General features: G+C 50.1%; 1 protein-coding gene across 1 annotated transcript in view; it reads left to right on the forward strand.

The window, feature by feature from the left end:
• Nucleotides 1–2,337: 2,337 nt before the first annotated feature.
• Nucleotides 2,338–16,260, forward strand: part of SLC6A5 (solute carrier family 6 member 5) — a 34,425-nt gene continuing 20,502 nt past the window's right edge. The window contains exons 1-10 of the mRNA XM_075712383.1: nucleotides 2,338–2,430; nucleotides 3,593–3,877; nucleotides 4,738–5,265; nucleotides 6,474–6,612; nucleotides 8,370–8,501; nucleotides 8,843–9,016; nucleotides 10,012–10,153; nucleotides 10,620–10,752; nucleotides 12,787–12,921; nucleotides 15,191–15,294. Of these exons, the coding sequence (XP_075568498.1) occupies nucleotides 2,338–2,430; nucleotides 3,593–3,877; nucleotides 4,738–5,265; nucleotides 6,474–6,612; nucleotides 8,370–8,501; nucleotides 8,843–9,016; nucleotides 10,012–10,153; nucleotides 10,620–10,752; nucleotides 12,787–12,921; nucleotides 15,191–15,294 (1,865 nt within the window). The remainder of the gene's footprint in view (nucleotides 2,431–3,592; nucleotides 3,878–4,737; nucleotides 5,266–6,473; nucleotides 6,613–8,369; nucleotides 8,502–8,842; nucleotides 9,017–10,011; nucleotides 10,154–10,619; nucleotides 10,753–12,786; nucleotides 12,922–15,190; nucleotides 15,295–16,260) is intronic.

Raw genomic sequence — 16,260 nt, forward strand, 5'->3', positions numbered from 1 at the left:
GCCTCCATCCATTTTAGGCAAACTTTCCGGTGGGAAGGAAGGAGAAGGAGGCAGATTTAAGCTCATTAGCTGCAGTGCTTAACCCAGTCATAAAGAAGCCAGGACGGGGGGGTTCAGCGCAGGGCTGGGAACCGCGTGGGTGTCTGTCGCGAGTTTGGGGTGTTTGTGGAGAGGTGTCACCGCTTGCTCCTGTCGTGACTTGGTTTTCCCGCTAAGGCACGGCACGAATGCGGTGTAAAGGCAGGAAAGTGCGTGTTATGAGGGGGGTTGGGGGGGACGAGGGGGTCCCGGCACAGCCCGCCCCCCCCCCAATGCCAGCCCCCGCCCTTCGTTTGCGCATTTGCTTATCTGCAAAGAGGGGGCAGGGGGACAGAGGAGGGCTGGGGAGCAAGGGAAGAAAAAGCAATCAATTGCTATTTTTCATCTTTGACAAAGTAATTAAGACGGAGGCGCTCGTTCGGCCGCTCCGCAGGGCGCGGGTGTGCGGGCAGCCCTGCCTCCGCGGGGGGCTCACCGCGAGCGGGCGGACCCCAGGGGGGCTGCTTCGGGGAAGGGAGCGGGGGTTTTCCCTTTTTTTGGGAAGACCACGAGCTTTCCACCCCTCCCCGCCCCCGGGAGCAACCTCCCTCCCTCCCAGCGGCGGTGTGGGCGGCCCCGGGGGGCTGTGCCGGTGGCCACGGCTTTGGGAAGCAGGGAGGGACCCCCCCCCCCGCCCCGAGGCAGGGCAGTGGGGGACCCCCGCAGGGAGGGAGAGGTTGGTGTGTGCTTGGTGTGAGCTGCAGCCAGGTCCTTTTCCTTAATCCCTTGGGTACGTGCTCGGGGCTTTTGAGGGGGGGTCGCCTCCGGGACAGGCGTTTGGGAGGGACGATGAGAAACCAAGCGGGAGCTCAGAAAAGTGATTTTAATGAACTTACTGGCGGTTAACTGGGGCGTTAAAACCCCAGGTCGGAGGGGGGTGGGTTGTTTTCGAAAGGAACCATATAGCTCCAAACTGGGAGTTTCGGCCAGGGCAGGAGCAGCGCGGCTCCGGGGCCGCTCGGGGGTCTTAGGAAAAGGGAAAATGCCTGAATCCGAGCCGTGTTTCTCTGCGGGTTTCCCTCTTCTCCAAGCACGGGTCCTCGGCTCCGGTCCTCAGCGGGAGCCTCCGGCCGTGCCCAACCGAGAACGCCCTTCCCCGGGGTGCGGGGGAAAGAGGGGTGCTCTTGCCTTTTCTGAAAGTAAAGGAGGTCGAGTCCCCTTTTCCAGGGGTGAAACTTCGATTTCACGTTTCAGTGCTGATGGAGAAAGCAAAAAATATCGCTTAGAAAAGAACGTGAAGAATTAATATTGTCAATTTTCGGAGGTGGGGTGGGGGAGGAGAAAACCAAACCCCCAAATAACCCTGTGAATCTAGAAGAGGTTTGGGGGGGTCTTCGCGACCAAAATACTTCTCGGACGGCTGCCTCGTCGCTTTTAATTTGGCCCGTGCCTTTAGAGGCGTTAATGTAACCTGAAGGGCAGCATAACGGAGCTAAGGCCCCTGCTGCTCTCTCCGGCTCCGAACAGCCCGCTCTGCGGCGGGGGGATGCGTTGGGAAGGGAGCACCGCAGAATCCCACTGCTGCCTCCCCCTCCCCAACACCAGCGGCTCCTGCGGGTGCCCCTCCATGTCTGACTAGACCGGGGGGCATGGCAGGAGAGAGGCAGAAGAGAGGAACGTACAACAGCCTACACATAGCGCCTGCATGGAGGTGTGGATGTGTAAAAATACCTATATACGCGTATTATAAGGGCACGCCTATGGTATATGCCTGTATGTTCTAAGCAACAGCAAAGAAGTTGCCGGTAGCTGTTACAAACACGCTCTGCTGTAAGGCGAAAGCATTTTCCAGCCGGGAGACGGGGAGGCCTTTCCCGCAAAGCACGTTTCGCAGCGTTCTGCTTTGCTAGCCCCAATCTCCCGGGCTTTCGCGGCGCCTGGAAGAATCCTCGCAGGTGAACGCCTGCTCACAGCCGCTACGGCCAGGTGCGAGGCGGGGGCCGGGCAGCCCCCGCAGCCCCCGCAGCCCCCCTGCGCGCCGAGCCGCAGCCCGCACCGCAGCAAAGCTCTTCGGGCCCCTGCTCGCGGCGGCACCGGGCAGCCGGGGGCTCTGCAGGATTGTCTGCGCTACTGCGAATTTTTTTTTTTTATTTACCCGCTAAAACAAACGGTAGCAACCCGTACGATCAAGGACGTCCAAGAAATGCATGTGGCACCGGGGGGTTCAGCCCCCTCCTGTCCCCCGAATAGGCGCAGGCTTCACACTGCTTACGCTAAACCAGAAAATACTCTCCGGAGAAGCTGACGCTAGCAGAGTGGATGCGGAGGAACAGCATCTCTGACGCTGAAACGGCTGGGCAGGTTGCTTGGGGAGCATCCCGGTTTGCCAATGCGCTTTTGATTTTTGTCAGCGTGAGCGAAGTTACTTTGCGCGCAACAAATCTTTGAGAAAGCCCCTCTAATAGCAAATAACGCTTACGAGGGGTGATTGTGGGTGAATGACTTCGTCGCAAAAACGATTCTGGGTTAACATCTGAGTTTTAATGACGAGTAATCCCCCCCCCCCCCCCCCCCCCCCAATTCTCAAACATAAACGCTTTGATGGCTGGGGGAGGAACACCAACAACCTGACTGCGGTTGCCGTCATCTTTGCTCCCCCTCAACTATTCTTAAGATGGGTTTGATTAAGGAGGAGACTGCTTCATTGTCTGTATCGTTTTAATTTAATTAGGGCCGAGGGTTTCCCCCTACGAGGCACAGTAAAAATAGACGATACATTGTTGGCTGGTGCAACGGGAACAAGGAAGACACAATGAAAATGTGTTTGTGTACTTTATACACAGTGAACTTCTCTCTTTCTGTATAGCTATGTGTATATATAAAATATATATATATATAAAAAAGCTATTCCCTCTGTATAGGTATGTGTATAAATATATATATAGAAAAGCTATTCTCTCTTTCTGTATAGGTATGTGTGTATATATATATATATAAATATATAAGCTATTATAAAATCTGATCCAACTGTGAACTGCAGAAATGCAGGGGGAAAAAGGAAAAAAAAAAAAAAAAGATGAATCAGATGCTACAATAACCGGGAGGGGGGCGAGGGGTAGAAATGGAAGGCTTCTCCTCGTTTCTCTCTCGCTTTGGGTGCAGCAGTACGTGTTTCTCACATGTTCCCTCTAATTGCCGAGCAAGAAAGTTCCTCCGTGCTCCGGCTGGGTTTGGTTTCGTGGGCAGCCCCCCCCGAGTCACACGGAACACGCAGTCCCACTGCGCCTGAGTGACAGCTACCGCCGCTCCGGCTGCTCGTGGGCCCTTTAAAATCCGAAACCAAGGCTAATGATTTATCAAACTCTTATTATCAAGAAAATGTCAAACGAAGGGCACCTTGCTATGCACTGACGCAAACCCAGTCTTTCCCAAGGAAGTATAGAAAGCTTTGCTCTGGACTGGGCAAAATCCAGTCCGCCAATTGCCTGTACTGCTGGTTTCGCCTCCGCCGAGCCCATCTGCGGGTATTTAAGATATGGTGAGTGCTTGAGTTCTTTTCTTTGCTGCTGCAAAGGGCCGAAGGGAGGGGAGCGGGGCCGGCCGCGGAGCTGGCCGCGGTGCTGCCGGCGCTCTCCGCGGTGCTGTGCGCGGAGCTGCGCGGGAAGCCTCCCGCCGGCGGCTGGGGCTGCTGCCGGGACGGGGGTGCGGGGGAAGCGGCGGTGCCCCGAAATGCGCTGGGATAGCGGCCGAGTCCTTGCAGAGCTTACCCCTGACGCTGGGAGCTGGCATTAAGACGAAGAGAAAACTTGCGGCGGAAACCGTGACGGGTAGTTTTGCGAAAGCTCCTTCTGAAAGGAAGGTGTGTTTGTAAAGCTGATGCTAAACTGGTGGGAAAGGTAGGGTTTGTCTGCGGGTCGTTTAAGGTATAAAAAGAAGATGCGTTTAAAAATATAATTTTAAACTGGAGGGAAAGGCGGGGTGTGTGTGTGTGTGAGCTTCGTCAGTAATCTGTTTAATGAACACAGGAATGCTTAAAAAAAAAATCTTCAGACGTGTGCGAGTCGAAAGTATAAGAAAAACAGTAGGGAAAGCTAGCTATTACTGGCATTAATTCCGCTGTGGTCGTGTGGTAATTTTTGCGTTTCACTGTCTTGCTGTTGGGTTTTGAAGGGCGGCAGCCAGCTCAGAAATGCTCACCAGAGCTATTTTGCTTGTTTTTTAACATCTCCGGCTGCCTACAGGGCAGCTTGTCTATTGCCTATATATAAAAGAAAAAAAAAAAAAAGAAAAAGCCGCTGTGCATTGCTGAATGACAGAAAGGAAATGGGGCGTAAAATTAAAGAATCTTTCTACACTGGTGATAGGGAAGGGAGCATCCTACAGTCGTGATGTGAAATCCAACGAGGTCTGGCAACGCAGTGCTGTAGAAACACTTATTTAAACTCGAATTACGGGTTTGCAGACACTGGTGCGGGTTTTTGTTGGTTTGTTTTGAGTTTTTCGTGTGCCTTCCTGTTATCTCCCCCAGAATATTAACGTTGAATGAGAGGGTAAGCAGGCGAGCCGCGGCACCTCGAAATTCTGCAACACTTTTGTATCCAGATTGTCTAGCGCACGCGTTTTGTGCACGAGGAAAGAAATTCATAGAATCTCTGCAGTCCCAACCTTTTTTTTTTTTTTTTTTTTTTTTTGGTAAAATATGTGACGTTGTAATTTTAGGATTACGGCAGTCAAAGGGATATGAGCAAGCAGGCTGTGAACAGTCCTGAAACCGTTGCTCCTGGACCCAATGAAGGTGCGGGAGTGGTAAGAATCAGCCCCGAAAATGAGCCGCAGAACGCCCCACCGCAAGCCCCTGCCGCGGTGGCCAGGCTTCCCCGATCACTCTCTAACGACAGCAAAACACTTGCCTCCGAAGAAGCTAAACCAAATGATTCTGAGAGGACCAAAGTCGGGATCTGCAAGCTCAGCAGCACCCCGGTGCAAGCCAACTCCACCCTCCGGAGGGAATCCGGGGAAAGCTTTCCGTGCAAGCACGCCCCTGGGGCAGGGGCCGCCGGGCAAGCCGCTATCCCTCACTGCAAAATTCCCGCTTTGCAGAGCACAGACGGGGACGCTCATGTGAGCCTTGGTAAGGGCACACTGGAGCGAAACAACGCCAAAGGCGCCTGGGTGACCTTGAGCCAGAGCACCGTGGTCCTGGGCACGGACGGCAGCACCTCTGTTCTTCCTGGCAGAGTGGAGGGGGTAAGTTGGCTCTTTAAGGGGTTCTTCCCCCCACCCCCCCCCCGCCCTCCCTTCGGTTGGTGGGAGCGAGATCTTTGCCGCTCAGCACCGATTTGGGGCTGAAGCTCTAAAATCAGGTCCAGGTCAGTCGGGAGGGGGCTGTGCCGCGGGGAGGGGGGAAGAAGGGGTGCTCGGTAAAGTGCTGGGCTGCCGGCGAGTGCCAAGCGTGTGGTACGGGCGTAAGCGACTCTCAGGGGCTCCCTGCTCATCCCAACGCGCCCTCCGGGCCCTGCCTGTCCGCACGGCCCGGGCACGGCCCCGAGCCCCCGCCTCCCGCCCCGGCCCTTTCCCCGGCGCCGGGCGCGAAGGGGGTGCGCGGCTCGTCCCCTCCCCAGCCTCGGCCGGCTGCCCAGACCCCCGGCGGCTGGGTGCCTCGGAGCCTGGAACCAAAACCAGGGCGAAATCCACCAACGCAAGCCCACAAGACGCCAGCCCCTGCCAGCCCCCGGCCCTGCGCCCCGGGAGGGGGATGCCGTCGGGGGGGAGGGGGGGGCCGAGAAGCCGCCCGCCCCCCCCGGCGCTCTCCCTGCCCTCCCGCCTAGCTGGGTTTACCCCGAAAGGCGGGGAGGGGGGCGGGTTCGTTCTGTAAAAGCGATTTTTCGCTTCGTCTGCGTGTGCGGGGGGGAAAGGGCCGGGCCCCTGCGGGCTGTGCTGGGCCCCGAGGGCTCCGCTCCCCAGAGAGGGCGATGGGACCCCCGCCTCCACCGGGGAATTAGGAGCCCGGCGAGCTCCCCCGAGGCCCTCTTTAGAAGCCGGCACCGCCGGGAGATGCGCACTGCGGTGGCCGGGCGCCCCGGGAAGGCGGCCCGCGGGCCCAGCGCTGCGCCCCCGGAGCAGCCGGGCCGGCGGGGGTGCGGGGGGTGCGGGGACGGAACCCCCCAGCCCCCCGGGCTGCAGTCGCCGCCCCCCCTCCCTCGGGAGCAGCCTGAGAGAGGGCCAGGGTTTAAAAGCCGCTCTCCGGGGTTGTCTGGCAGAAGAGGGCCCGGGCAGCAGCGGGGGGGGCTGCAGGGGAGCCCCCCCCCCCCCCCCCGCCGGGTCTCCCTGCGGTGAACCCGGCAGCCGCAGCACCGCGAGGTTCGTTTGCAAAAGTGCCCGTTTTCCCCATCTCTCTCTCTTTTTTTCTTTTCTCCCCCTCTTTCCCTCCCCCCCCCCCCCCCCCCCCCCTTTAGGAAGACGATGTAGGGGATGAAAATAAAGCCCGAGGGAACTGGTCTAGCAAGCTGGATTTCATCCTCTCCATGGTGGGTTATGCAGTGGGGCTGGGCAATGTCTGGAGGTTCCCGTACCTGGCCTTTAAGAATGGGGGAGGTAGGATGGCTTTTTCCTATCTCTCTACCTGCAGTACCGTGCGTGGCGGAGCCGGCCCCGCCTTTTTGGCAGGGAAACACGAGGGAAGGGGGGCCGGCGGCTCCCGTTGGCCTGGCAAGGGCGGGCAGCGAGCCCCGGGCTGTGCCCGGGCCCGGGGGCAGCGCCAGGCCGGCCGCGACTTGGGGAAAACCCTCGCTGCCTTTTCCTGACGGTCAGCTGGGAAAGCAGGAAAGCTCCCCTGGGATTTCGTTAGGAGGCAGCGCTTTGCTTAACACCCCCCGCAACTGGCGCTGGCCGGAGAGGGAGGAAAATGAAGAGCGGGGTTGAGCACGCGTGGGCACAGAGCGAGGGGTCCCCCCCCCCCCCCCCAGCCTAATTTCAACGCGATCGGATCTGAATCCGCAAACGGTGGGGCGGGGCAAGCGGGGGGAGGGGAGGCCGGTCCAAAGGACTTGCGAGTGGGGAAAGTCACGCGAGGACGTTTGAACCCGAGTCGAGACATTATGTTATTTCGTGGAGTTCGGGGGATTTCTTTTAAATCTCTCAAAGACCCGCCTGAAAAATAATCGTTTGCAATAGAGCGACCGCCGCTCAGCAGACGAGAGGAGAAGGAAAGTCGGAAGAGGGCTTGGGCCGTTAATGGTTTACAGGGGGGAAGAAAAAGTTCATTCGCAGAGGTTCCCCTGGCAGAGGCTCTTATTTAAACCGAGAGCGGGGGGGCGTCCCCGCTCCCACCTGCTGCAGCTGCAAGCCTCTTGCCCCCGCGCAGGGCTGCCGGCTGCAAACAGCTGCGTGGGGCTGGAGGAGCTGTTTGATGGGCGAGAACTAGCCACGTAAAACCAAAATCAAGTCTGCGCAAAAAAAGGGTGAGCTGCTTTCTTTTCTTTTCTTTTCTTTTCTTTTCTTTTCTTTTCTTTTCTTTTCTTTTCTTTCTTTCCTTTCCTTTCCTTTCCTTTCCTTTCCTTTCCTTTCCTTTCCTTTCCTTTCCTTTCCTTTCCTTTCCTTTCCTTTCCTTTCCTTTCCTTTCCTTTCCTTTCCTTTCCTTTCCTTTCCTTTCCTTTCCTTTCCTTTCCTTCTCTTTCCTTTCCTTTCCTTTCCTTTCCTTTCCTTTCCTTTCTCTTTCCTTTCTCTTTCCTTTCTCTTTCCTTTCTCTTTCCTTTCCTTTCCTTTCCTTTCTCTTTCCTTTCCTTTCTCTTTCCTTTCCTTTCTCTTTCCTTTCCTTTCTCTTTCCTTTCCTTTCTCTTTCCTTTCCTTTCTCTTTCCTTTCCTTTCTCTTTCCTTTCTCTTTCCTTTCTCTTTCCTTTCCTTTCTCTTTCCTCTTTTCTTTCCCCCCCTTTCCCCTTTTCCTTTCCATCTTTCTGTCTGTCTTTCTCTTTTTACACGTAAGAACTTTGAAGTGCGAGGTGTTAAAATACTCATTTAACAACGCTATTGTCTCCAGCCGACGCTGGCGATGCAGAAAGCTGCTCCCCCCCGCCCCGTCCGGGCTGGGGACTCCGGGAATCGGTTACCGACAGAAAGTTTTTAATAGCCGCAAGGTGTTGACCAAGTTGCCCCGATATGGCGGGCAGAAGCGGGCCCGCTGCGGCCCCAGGAGAGCCGGTCCCCAGGCTGCAGCCGCGCTGGGCGGGCGCGCTGCCCCGCGGGGGGTCTCCGCGCCGCGCCGCGGAGGGGGCGAGCTCGGCCCCCCGCGCCCCGCCGCCCACGCGCGCTGATTCAGGTTGTTGTCTCTTTTCTCGCCCTCCTCCCCCCCGAAGGTGCGTTCCTCATCCCCTATTTGATGATGTTGGCTCTAGCTGGGATCCCCATTTTCTTCCTGGAAGTCTCCCTGGGGCAGTTTGCTAGTCAGGGGCCCGTGTCGGTCTGGAAAGCCATCCCCGCCTTGCAAGGTGAGCGGAGCAGGAGCCGGCCCGGGTTTGGGGAGCATGACCTGCACCCCCTCCCCTTGCATGGCTTAAGCACCGCCGCCCCTGCGCCCCACTCCCCCCCCCGCCCCCGTCCTTGCTCCGCGGCGCGTCCGCGGGCGCGCAGCCGCATGCTACGGGCTCTCCCGCTGGTCTGGGCAGCGCTCGGCGCGCAACTTGCGCGCCCGTTGCGCTCGCTGCTGGGGGGTGCGCTGCGCACCTGCGCTAGACGCCTGCTTTTTGCGGCCGCCGGGACCTGCTGCGCCTCCCCTCCTCCGGCCGGGATAACCGCAGCGTTTCTGCTCTCTCCCTCTCTTTTCTCCCAGGCTGTGGCATTGCCATGCTGATCATCTCGGTCCTGATAGCCATATATTACAATATTATTCTGTGCTACACACTTTTCTACCTTTTTGCGTCCTTTGTACCTGTGCTACCTTGGGCTTCCTGTAACAACCCGTGGAACACACCAGATTGTAAAGATAAAAACAAACTTTTGTTAGGTAAGTTGGGACACGCTTGGGTTTTTTTTTGTTGTTGTTTGTTTCTTTCTTTTTTTTTTTTTTTTCCTTCCTCCCCTTTGTGGCCGGGGTGGGTTTCCAGAGCTTTCTCCGGCTCAGCTGCGCCCCTGGGAGATGCCAGCGGAGACTGCGGATGACAGTGGCCGGGCGAGGTTCCCGGCACGGAGGAACTGTCGCTTCCCAAGTGATCTGTGTAGCACGAGCGCTTTTATTTAAATTTTGCCTCATGAAGGTTAAATGGGACTTTTCAACTATAACGATAAAAAAAAACCCGCAACTTCCCCCCCCGGGTAAAAACGCTGTGTAGGGCAGAAAGCGCAGATCAAAATGCTATAGGTGGCAGCCTCTGGTTTCTGTTAAAGACAACTCCCTGGGCCTTAGCGAGGCTTATTTTTAACGAAAAAAACCCCAAACCAACCCCGAAACCCGTTTTTGCAAAGGGCCCAAACCATGCAACGACCTGCAAAGCAGAAAAGCCCACCCAGCAGGCAGGCTCCCGGCAGGGCTGGGGGCAGGGGCTGCGGTTCCCCTCCCCTGCCTTGCCCCGGGGCTGGGGGCGGCTCCCCGGGGGCTGGGGGCGGCTCCCCGGGACTCCCTCCCGCTCCCTAACCCCGGGCCGGGGCTGCGCACCGGCCCCTGGCCGCGGGTGGGCTCAGCCCCCGGGGGGGGAGGGGGGAGCGCTCCCCGGGGGCGGGCAGAAGCTCGTTCCCTTCCTCAGACTCTTTTGACGCCTTAGGCGTTTGGGATAAAGGGGGAAACCCGGGAGGTGTTTGAAGACGTGGTTCTCTCAGAGCCTTAGAGCTTCTGTACGCAATGTGTTCCAGAAATCCAGCACAGAACAAAAGCGCAAGTAATGTGGGTGATCCGATCCTTTTTATTGTCGTTTTACACCCAACCTGGAAAAAAAAAAAAAACCCAACCACAAACCCAAACAACCTAGCCAAGTTATTTTTCTCTTTGTTTTCTGCCCTTCCTAGATTCCTGCATTATTGGTGACCACCCAAAAATACAAATCAAGAACTCTACTTTCTGTATGAGTGCCTATCCAAACTTGACTATGGTTAACTTCACCAGTGAAGGAAACAAAACGTTTGTCAGTGGAAGTGAAGAATACTTTAAGTAAGATCTTTCTTTCTTTAGTGACGTTATGTTACTCTTTCTCTAAAATCCACTGTAACAGACAACAAATCACTGTTTGGAAGACTAGAAATACAATAGTTAAGGACAGCAAATGATACTAGCGTTTTTTATGTGTTGGAATGATGAAAGCTAAATTTCAAATGCTGGATTATTTGTGTTCCGTTCCTATTATTTGTGTTCCGTTCCTATTATTTGTGTTCCGTTCCTGTGGTGCTTAGTGCAGCTGGGGTGTTGGCCCATGCCTGGCATTTTTATCTACTACTGCAATGCAGATAAATAAAATAATACATGGGGAGAATCACTGGAACCTTCTAGAGAAACCGCTGAGAACACTGAAGCAAAACAAAATACTGTAGGGATTTGCACTGATTACTGCCTGCAGTTGCTGTCATTATTTTTTTTTTTCTCCTTTAAAAAATATTTTTTATTTCTTTTCTATTCTTAGGTACTTCGTATTGAAGATTTCTGCAGGGATTGAATATCCTGGTGAAATTAGATGGCCCTTGGCACTATCTCTTTTCCTAGCTTGGGTGATTGTATATGCCTCCCTTGCTAAAGGAATCAAGTCATCAGGAAAAGTAAGAAAAATATTTGTGATTGTGCACTTGCGAGAAAGCAACGTGCTGCTTTAAGGGAATCACACTCTTGTTTAAGGCAGTGAATTACTGAAAACTGTTTTCAGTAAACAGCTAAGTATCGATGAAATGCCTTTTTCTTGTTTGTGTGTTCCTGTCTAGCCAAAACATAAAAAAAGGTAATTTTAGTTCAGCATTTGTTCCTTAATCTTCAGTAAGTTTAAAATGAGCCACTGAGCTGTGCTCAGCAGTTGGATGGCAAAAAAGGTGCCTTCAGCAGCCTTCCCTATTCTGTGTGGTGTTCGTTAAAATTCTGCAATCATCTCACATTTCACTTGAATCAAGGAAATTGTGATGTAAATTAAGATGTTAAGTAACACATGTAAAATCAGAACCAAACTTAAACTGATCTATGGTGAGTGTGAGTGGTGACAGTGTGTATCCTCTTTTCCCAAATATTCGTGTGCCACCTTTCTAAAACTCCTCCTTGAGGTAACCCAGCTCCTTGTTCTGTTTCTCTGACATCTCACGTGTCATCCTCTCCCTTGCCCCGCAAATCTGTAGCTTTCTGCCATGGCAAGAGGGAGCGTGTCCTCTCGCTGGCATGGAAGTGGCCAGGCAGCTGTCTGAAAGGGGAAATGCAGCTTTTTCTTCAGCAGCAGCGCGGGTTTGGGTGGGGTTTTTTTTGTGAAACCTGCAGGAATGCAGTATCTGAGACTTCTCCATCAATGCCACTGCAATTAGCACGCAGGTTAAAATGTTAGATGATGGTGTAGCATAAAGCTACCTTATTTACAAAGAGTAGGGTGAAAAGATAAAAAAGCTGGAGCAAATTAACTAGATATTTCCAGGGATAGAAATAGCTATGAGTTTTCTAGAGCTGGGCACAGGGTTTTCTGATTCCAAGCCACCCCTTTGCATCTAGAAGCTGACAACATCTGCTGTGAGGTGGCTTGGGAATTATCAGAAAATTCAGAGGGCCAGGGGAAAGTTGAGATTTTTGTTTTCCCCCTACCTTAGTGTGGTAGGAAAAACTATTTCATGAAAGGCCAGGGCCAAGAAACAGAAGTTGTAGAGAAGAATAGATTGGGTTTGGAAGTGGCAGTAGATATGTAAGTGAGCCTTTGTGGCCCAGAAACATAGTGATTCCTTGGTGTCAGGGATAGAAAACCTGTATTTATGCACAGATGAGTTCAGTATATCCACAGCACAAAAATTCATTGGGGCAACTTCTTGAAATGCCTCTTGAAAGAGCGAGGAGAAAGTTTGGAAAGCAGTTTCAAAAGTCACTTACTCAGATGATTCTGGTCCCTGTAAGATTCAGAGGTTAAAGTGTAAAAGGATTTGAAATGCTTTTGGGTAGAGTGTACAGCTTAAGTGGTTATAATTTAGCCATTTTATTTGACCTCAGAGAGCGCTCTGCTCTGTACCAGATAATTGTTAAAACATTAAAAGCACAACCTCTGTTGTGTATTTAGACATAATTATTAGGTCTATCTGGATTGTTCCATTGGCTTACTTTTTTTTTTTTCAATGGGACCACAAATATTTTCATGGTGATATGTAATTATTAAGAGGTACAAACAGTAATAAAAATTCTTTAGGCTTAGTTAAATACAGAGAAATATATAGAAAAAAATCAGAACTTTAAGTGGTATTGAATGGCATTCCTCATTGCATTTCCACTGAGCTGTGTTAGTTTACTCTGAGTAAGTGTCAAAAGCGGTATCTTCATTTGGCTGTAAATTCCTATTGTTCCTCTCCAGCCAGGCTTCTTTTTCTGCATTTTCTTCCCCTCTCTGTCTAGAACCCCAACTCTTACCTCTGCTGCTATTGATACTATTCCTGTTTCCAGTAGTGAGAAGAGCTTACTTGTAATATTTCAGATTTCCTGGGAAATAACCCTGTTGTCTCTCTCTGAGCCTGAGTATTTGCTTTCTTCAGGCAATTGTGTAGCACTTGCATTCCCCCCTCTCTTCTTATACACCCAAATAAACCCTTTCAATTTTTTTTTTTTTTTTTTTCTGGTCTGTCCAGGTGGTGTACTTTACAGCTACGTTCCCCTATGTAGTTCTCATCATCCTTCTTATCAGAGGAGTAACTCTGCCAGGAGCCGGAGCTGGAATCTGGTACTTCATCACACCAAAGTGGGAGAAGCTAATTGACGCTATGGTGGGCTTATTAGTGCACTTGCAGCTCTGCTAGGGCGAATAATTCATACACATTTCTTAATGTCTTTCGCAAGCATTTTCTATATTGTCATCTGTGGAAACTTGTTTGTCATCTTACGTGGAGTGTTGTTGCAATGGATGTTTGTTATTTGTGTGCACATTATTTTTCTTTTTAATGTATATTGTTCTAGATACAGTATTTACTTCAGATTTAATATCTCACCTGAATCGCTCAGAGTAGGTGCATTTGGAAAATAGGGAATTAGAAAGGAAGTCTAGATTTTCATACGCTGGTGTCTGATGGATGCTGCCTTGACTTGAACAAGCACACGAAGCTTTTAATAGGTAACATGACAAACCTATCTGCATTTCTTGAGAAACGCTCTGAATAGGTAGGTATATTTTACTCATTGAGCAAAGATTGTTCTAATAGTGCATTTAAGACATCAGATTAAACAAAACCCCATTATACATCCTAATTGAACTCCCCGATAGCGTATATGCTGACGCAGAACAGCTGTGACCATTCTCCAGCCTGCGTTGTACGAAACAAGGCTGCTTGCTGCGTAGGAGAGGACGGAATTAAGGGACCTGGGACCTGGCTTTGCTCTTTAAGCATTGACTACGAGACGGAGCTTCAGCTCTGCTGCCTCACTCATGGTTTCAACTGATTTCTAAGAAGCCATTTGTTTGCCAATGAAGCCGGTAAAACATGTTCCAAAAATGCGCATGGATTTGTGGCCGTGTAGACATAAATCCACCCACGGCTCCTATGTTTGTCTCATGTGGCACATGAGCACCCGTGTGTCAGTCTAAAGTGTCTTGAGGCAGGGGGTCTGGAGACGGAACTGAAGCCTGAGCTGAGAGTTACAATTCAGACTCTTTTCTTTAGAAATTTAAGAGGGATTTTTAGCAACACCTCAGGAAATTTACTGGTGGTTCCCTGCCCCCCTTCCCCAAGAAATTTTTTTTTCCTCTCTCAATAGCAGTGTGATATCATACTGATAGATTGATAATTAAAACTGAAAACAATTTCCTGGATGACTTGTGCAGATCTTAATTTCCTTAGTATCTCTGCAATAATGGGTATTTTGATCCTTTGGTGATGGGAGTATTAAATCTTTTGCAAACAATACAGAAATTAATTTTGCATTACATATGAGCATTTTTGGATCCCACATTGTGCAATAAAGGAGGGGGGAACTGTTGCCTTTTGCAAAACGGGGCTGTCTGAATACACTAAGTATCTGTATAACCCTGGGTAAGTGTTCGATAATGTTGAGGCGAGCTTCTGGTTTTAATTTTATTTGCAGTTTTAACATTAATTAAGAGCTGTATATTATGCTCAGCTAGATGAAGGATTGACTGCTTGCTGGCTGGGAACTTTTAAAGTAGTGTTTAAGTAATCCCTTCAAACTGGTTAGTGTGGTATAGGTCCACCCGCTTGTGCATGCACATATATCTCCATTTTTGCACTGTGGACTTGGATGGAAAATCAGACTTTGTAGGAAAGCTTGTAAATAGAAATACCAATGCTTCGAACATTTTGCAAGTGATAAGCAAGACCAACTCCTCTGAAATTCCAGGCAATTTAGAAATGTTTTATCTAAATGCATTTAAGGCTTTGAAGAACTTTGTTACAGAACAAACAATGTGGGTTGGTGGTTTGGGGGGGGGGGTGTTGTTTCTTTTTTCTTTTTTTTTTTTGATTAAGAGAGACTCGGTTGAACATGTCTTGTCTTCTGATGGGAGGAAAGTGGGCCTTGGTGACTAAATAGCCCTAACTTATGCTATGCTGTTTGATGTACACCTAATGACAGAAACTTACCCTAATTTTAATGTAATCTCATTCATAAGTAGCGCATCAAGCAACATGGAGGTTCTCACTTTTATCATGAAGATGAAGTATGATTTAGGACCACTGGGGCATAAACCATCCACACCCGATGCAAATTTTTCCTCTTGATTTGTATTTTCTTTGCTGAATGTATTTGAATGGATATGTATCAAGCAATGTAGTTTGATTATTTTTGCCTTCCATATACGGCAAAGTTTATATTGTCATTTTAGATGGGCTCAGTGAGAACAGTACTCCTCATCAAATGGGCAGGATTATGCTTTTGAATGTTTTATTGACATCCACGGCTCTAAAGTTCAGTTAAACTACTTATGTGTTAATCCCCTAACAGTAACATTTAATAGTGTTACTGATCTTTCTAATACTCTTTCCTGAAGCTGATGCTATTTCCTCTCCTGTCTATCTTTCTTAGGTTTGGAAGGATGCTGCCACTCAGATTTTCTTCTCCTTATCAGCAGCATGGGGAGGTCTAATTACTCTCTCTTCTTACAACAAATTCCATAATAATTGCTACAGGTATGTGAGAGTGAAACCTTTTGGTCTTATTAAACAGGTCTTCTCCAAAAACAGTTGTCTTCCAACTTGCAGAAATCTGTTTTGAAAGACCCTCCTCTTTTTTTCTTCTTTTTTTTTTTTTGTGTAGTTTTTGTTTGTTTGTTTAGTTTTTGTTTGTTTATTTTTGCTTCTTTAATATTTTTGGGTTTTTTGTGTTGTATCTTCTCCCCAGGTCCTAATCTACTAGTCTCAAGATGAGCCTTGGGCTTATTATGGTCCCTATTGGCTCTTCATTTTCGGAATCAGCAGGTTTAGGTTGAAGGGCGATCTGGGAAGCTGTCAACAGCTGTGAGCAGTGGTATGAAACTGTGCCAGTTGGCAGCCTCTGCTGAAGAACAACCCACGTGTAGAGTGGGATGAAGTCTGCCTTTGTGAGACATGCATGAGTTTAACACCTGATATCTATATACATGATTTCTGTCTCTCCCAAATGTTTGGGTTTTTTTTTTTTTCCAAATACTCTTGTCGAGGTTTTGCATGTACAAAGTTATTTTGGGTTGTGAAACTTAAAAATACTTTTATTTGAAATCACTGAAAGTTATTTTTACAAGGAAAAAAGTTATTGTTCTGGTGGCGTAGTATAGTTTTTAATCAAAAAGCATACCAGGTAAATGTCTGCAGATGGATAAAACAAAAGCAAGTGGCATTAGTAGAATGCTTCCCTACTATTTTATTGTCTTTAAGGCCAATCTTGTTTCTACTGAAGCAAACCTTTACCGATCCCTGCAGTGACAGAGGTGCTGATTCTGGACAGCCAACAGCATGCATAGGGCCTGTGCCAAGGGCATGCTTAAAATCTCTCCTGAATTGAGACTTTAAAGCACATGCTCCTTGGGATTTGAACTCCCATATCCTATAACTTCTGAGTACTGTATACAATATACTTACCTTTAAAAAGAAATGTGGATCAGGATTTAAAAAAGGAAT

The sequence above is a fragment of the Pelecanus crispus genome, chromosome 6 (genome assembly GCF_030463565.1).
Source record: "Pelecanus crispus isolate bPelCri1 chromosome 6, bPelCri1.pri, whole genome shotgun sequence".
Lineage (NCBI taxonomy): Eukaryota > Metazoa > Chordata > Aves > Pelecaniformes > Pelecanidae > Pelecanus > Pelecanus crispus.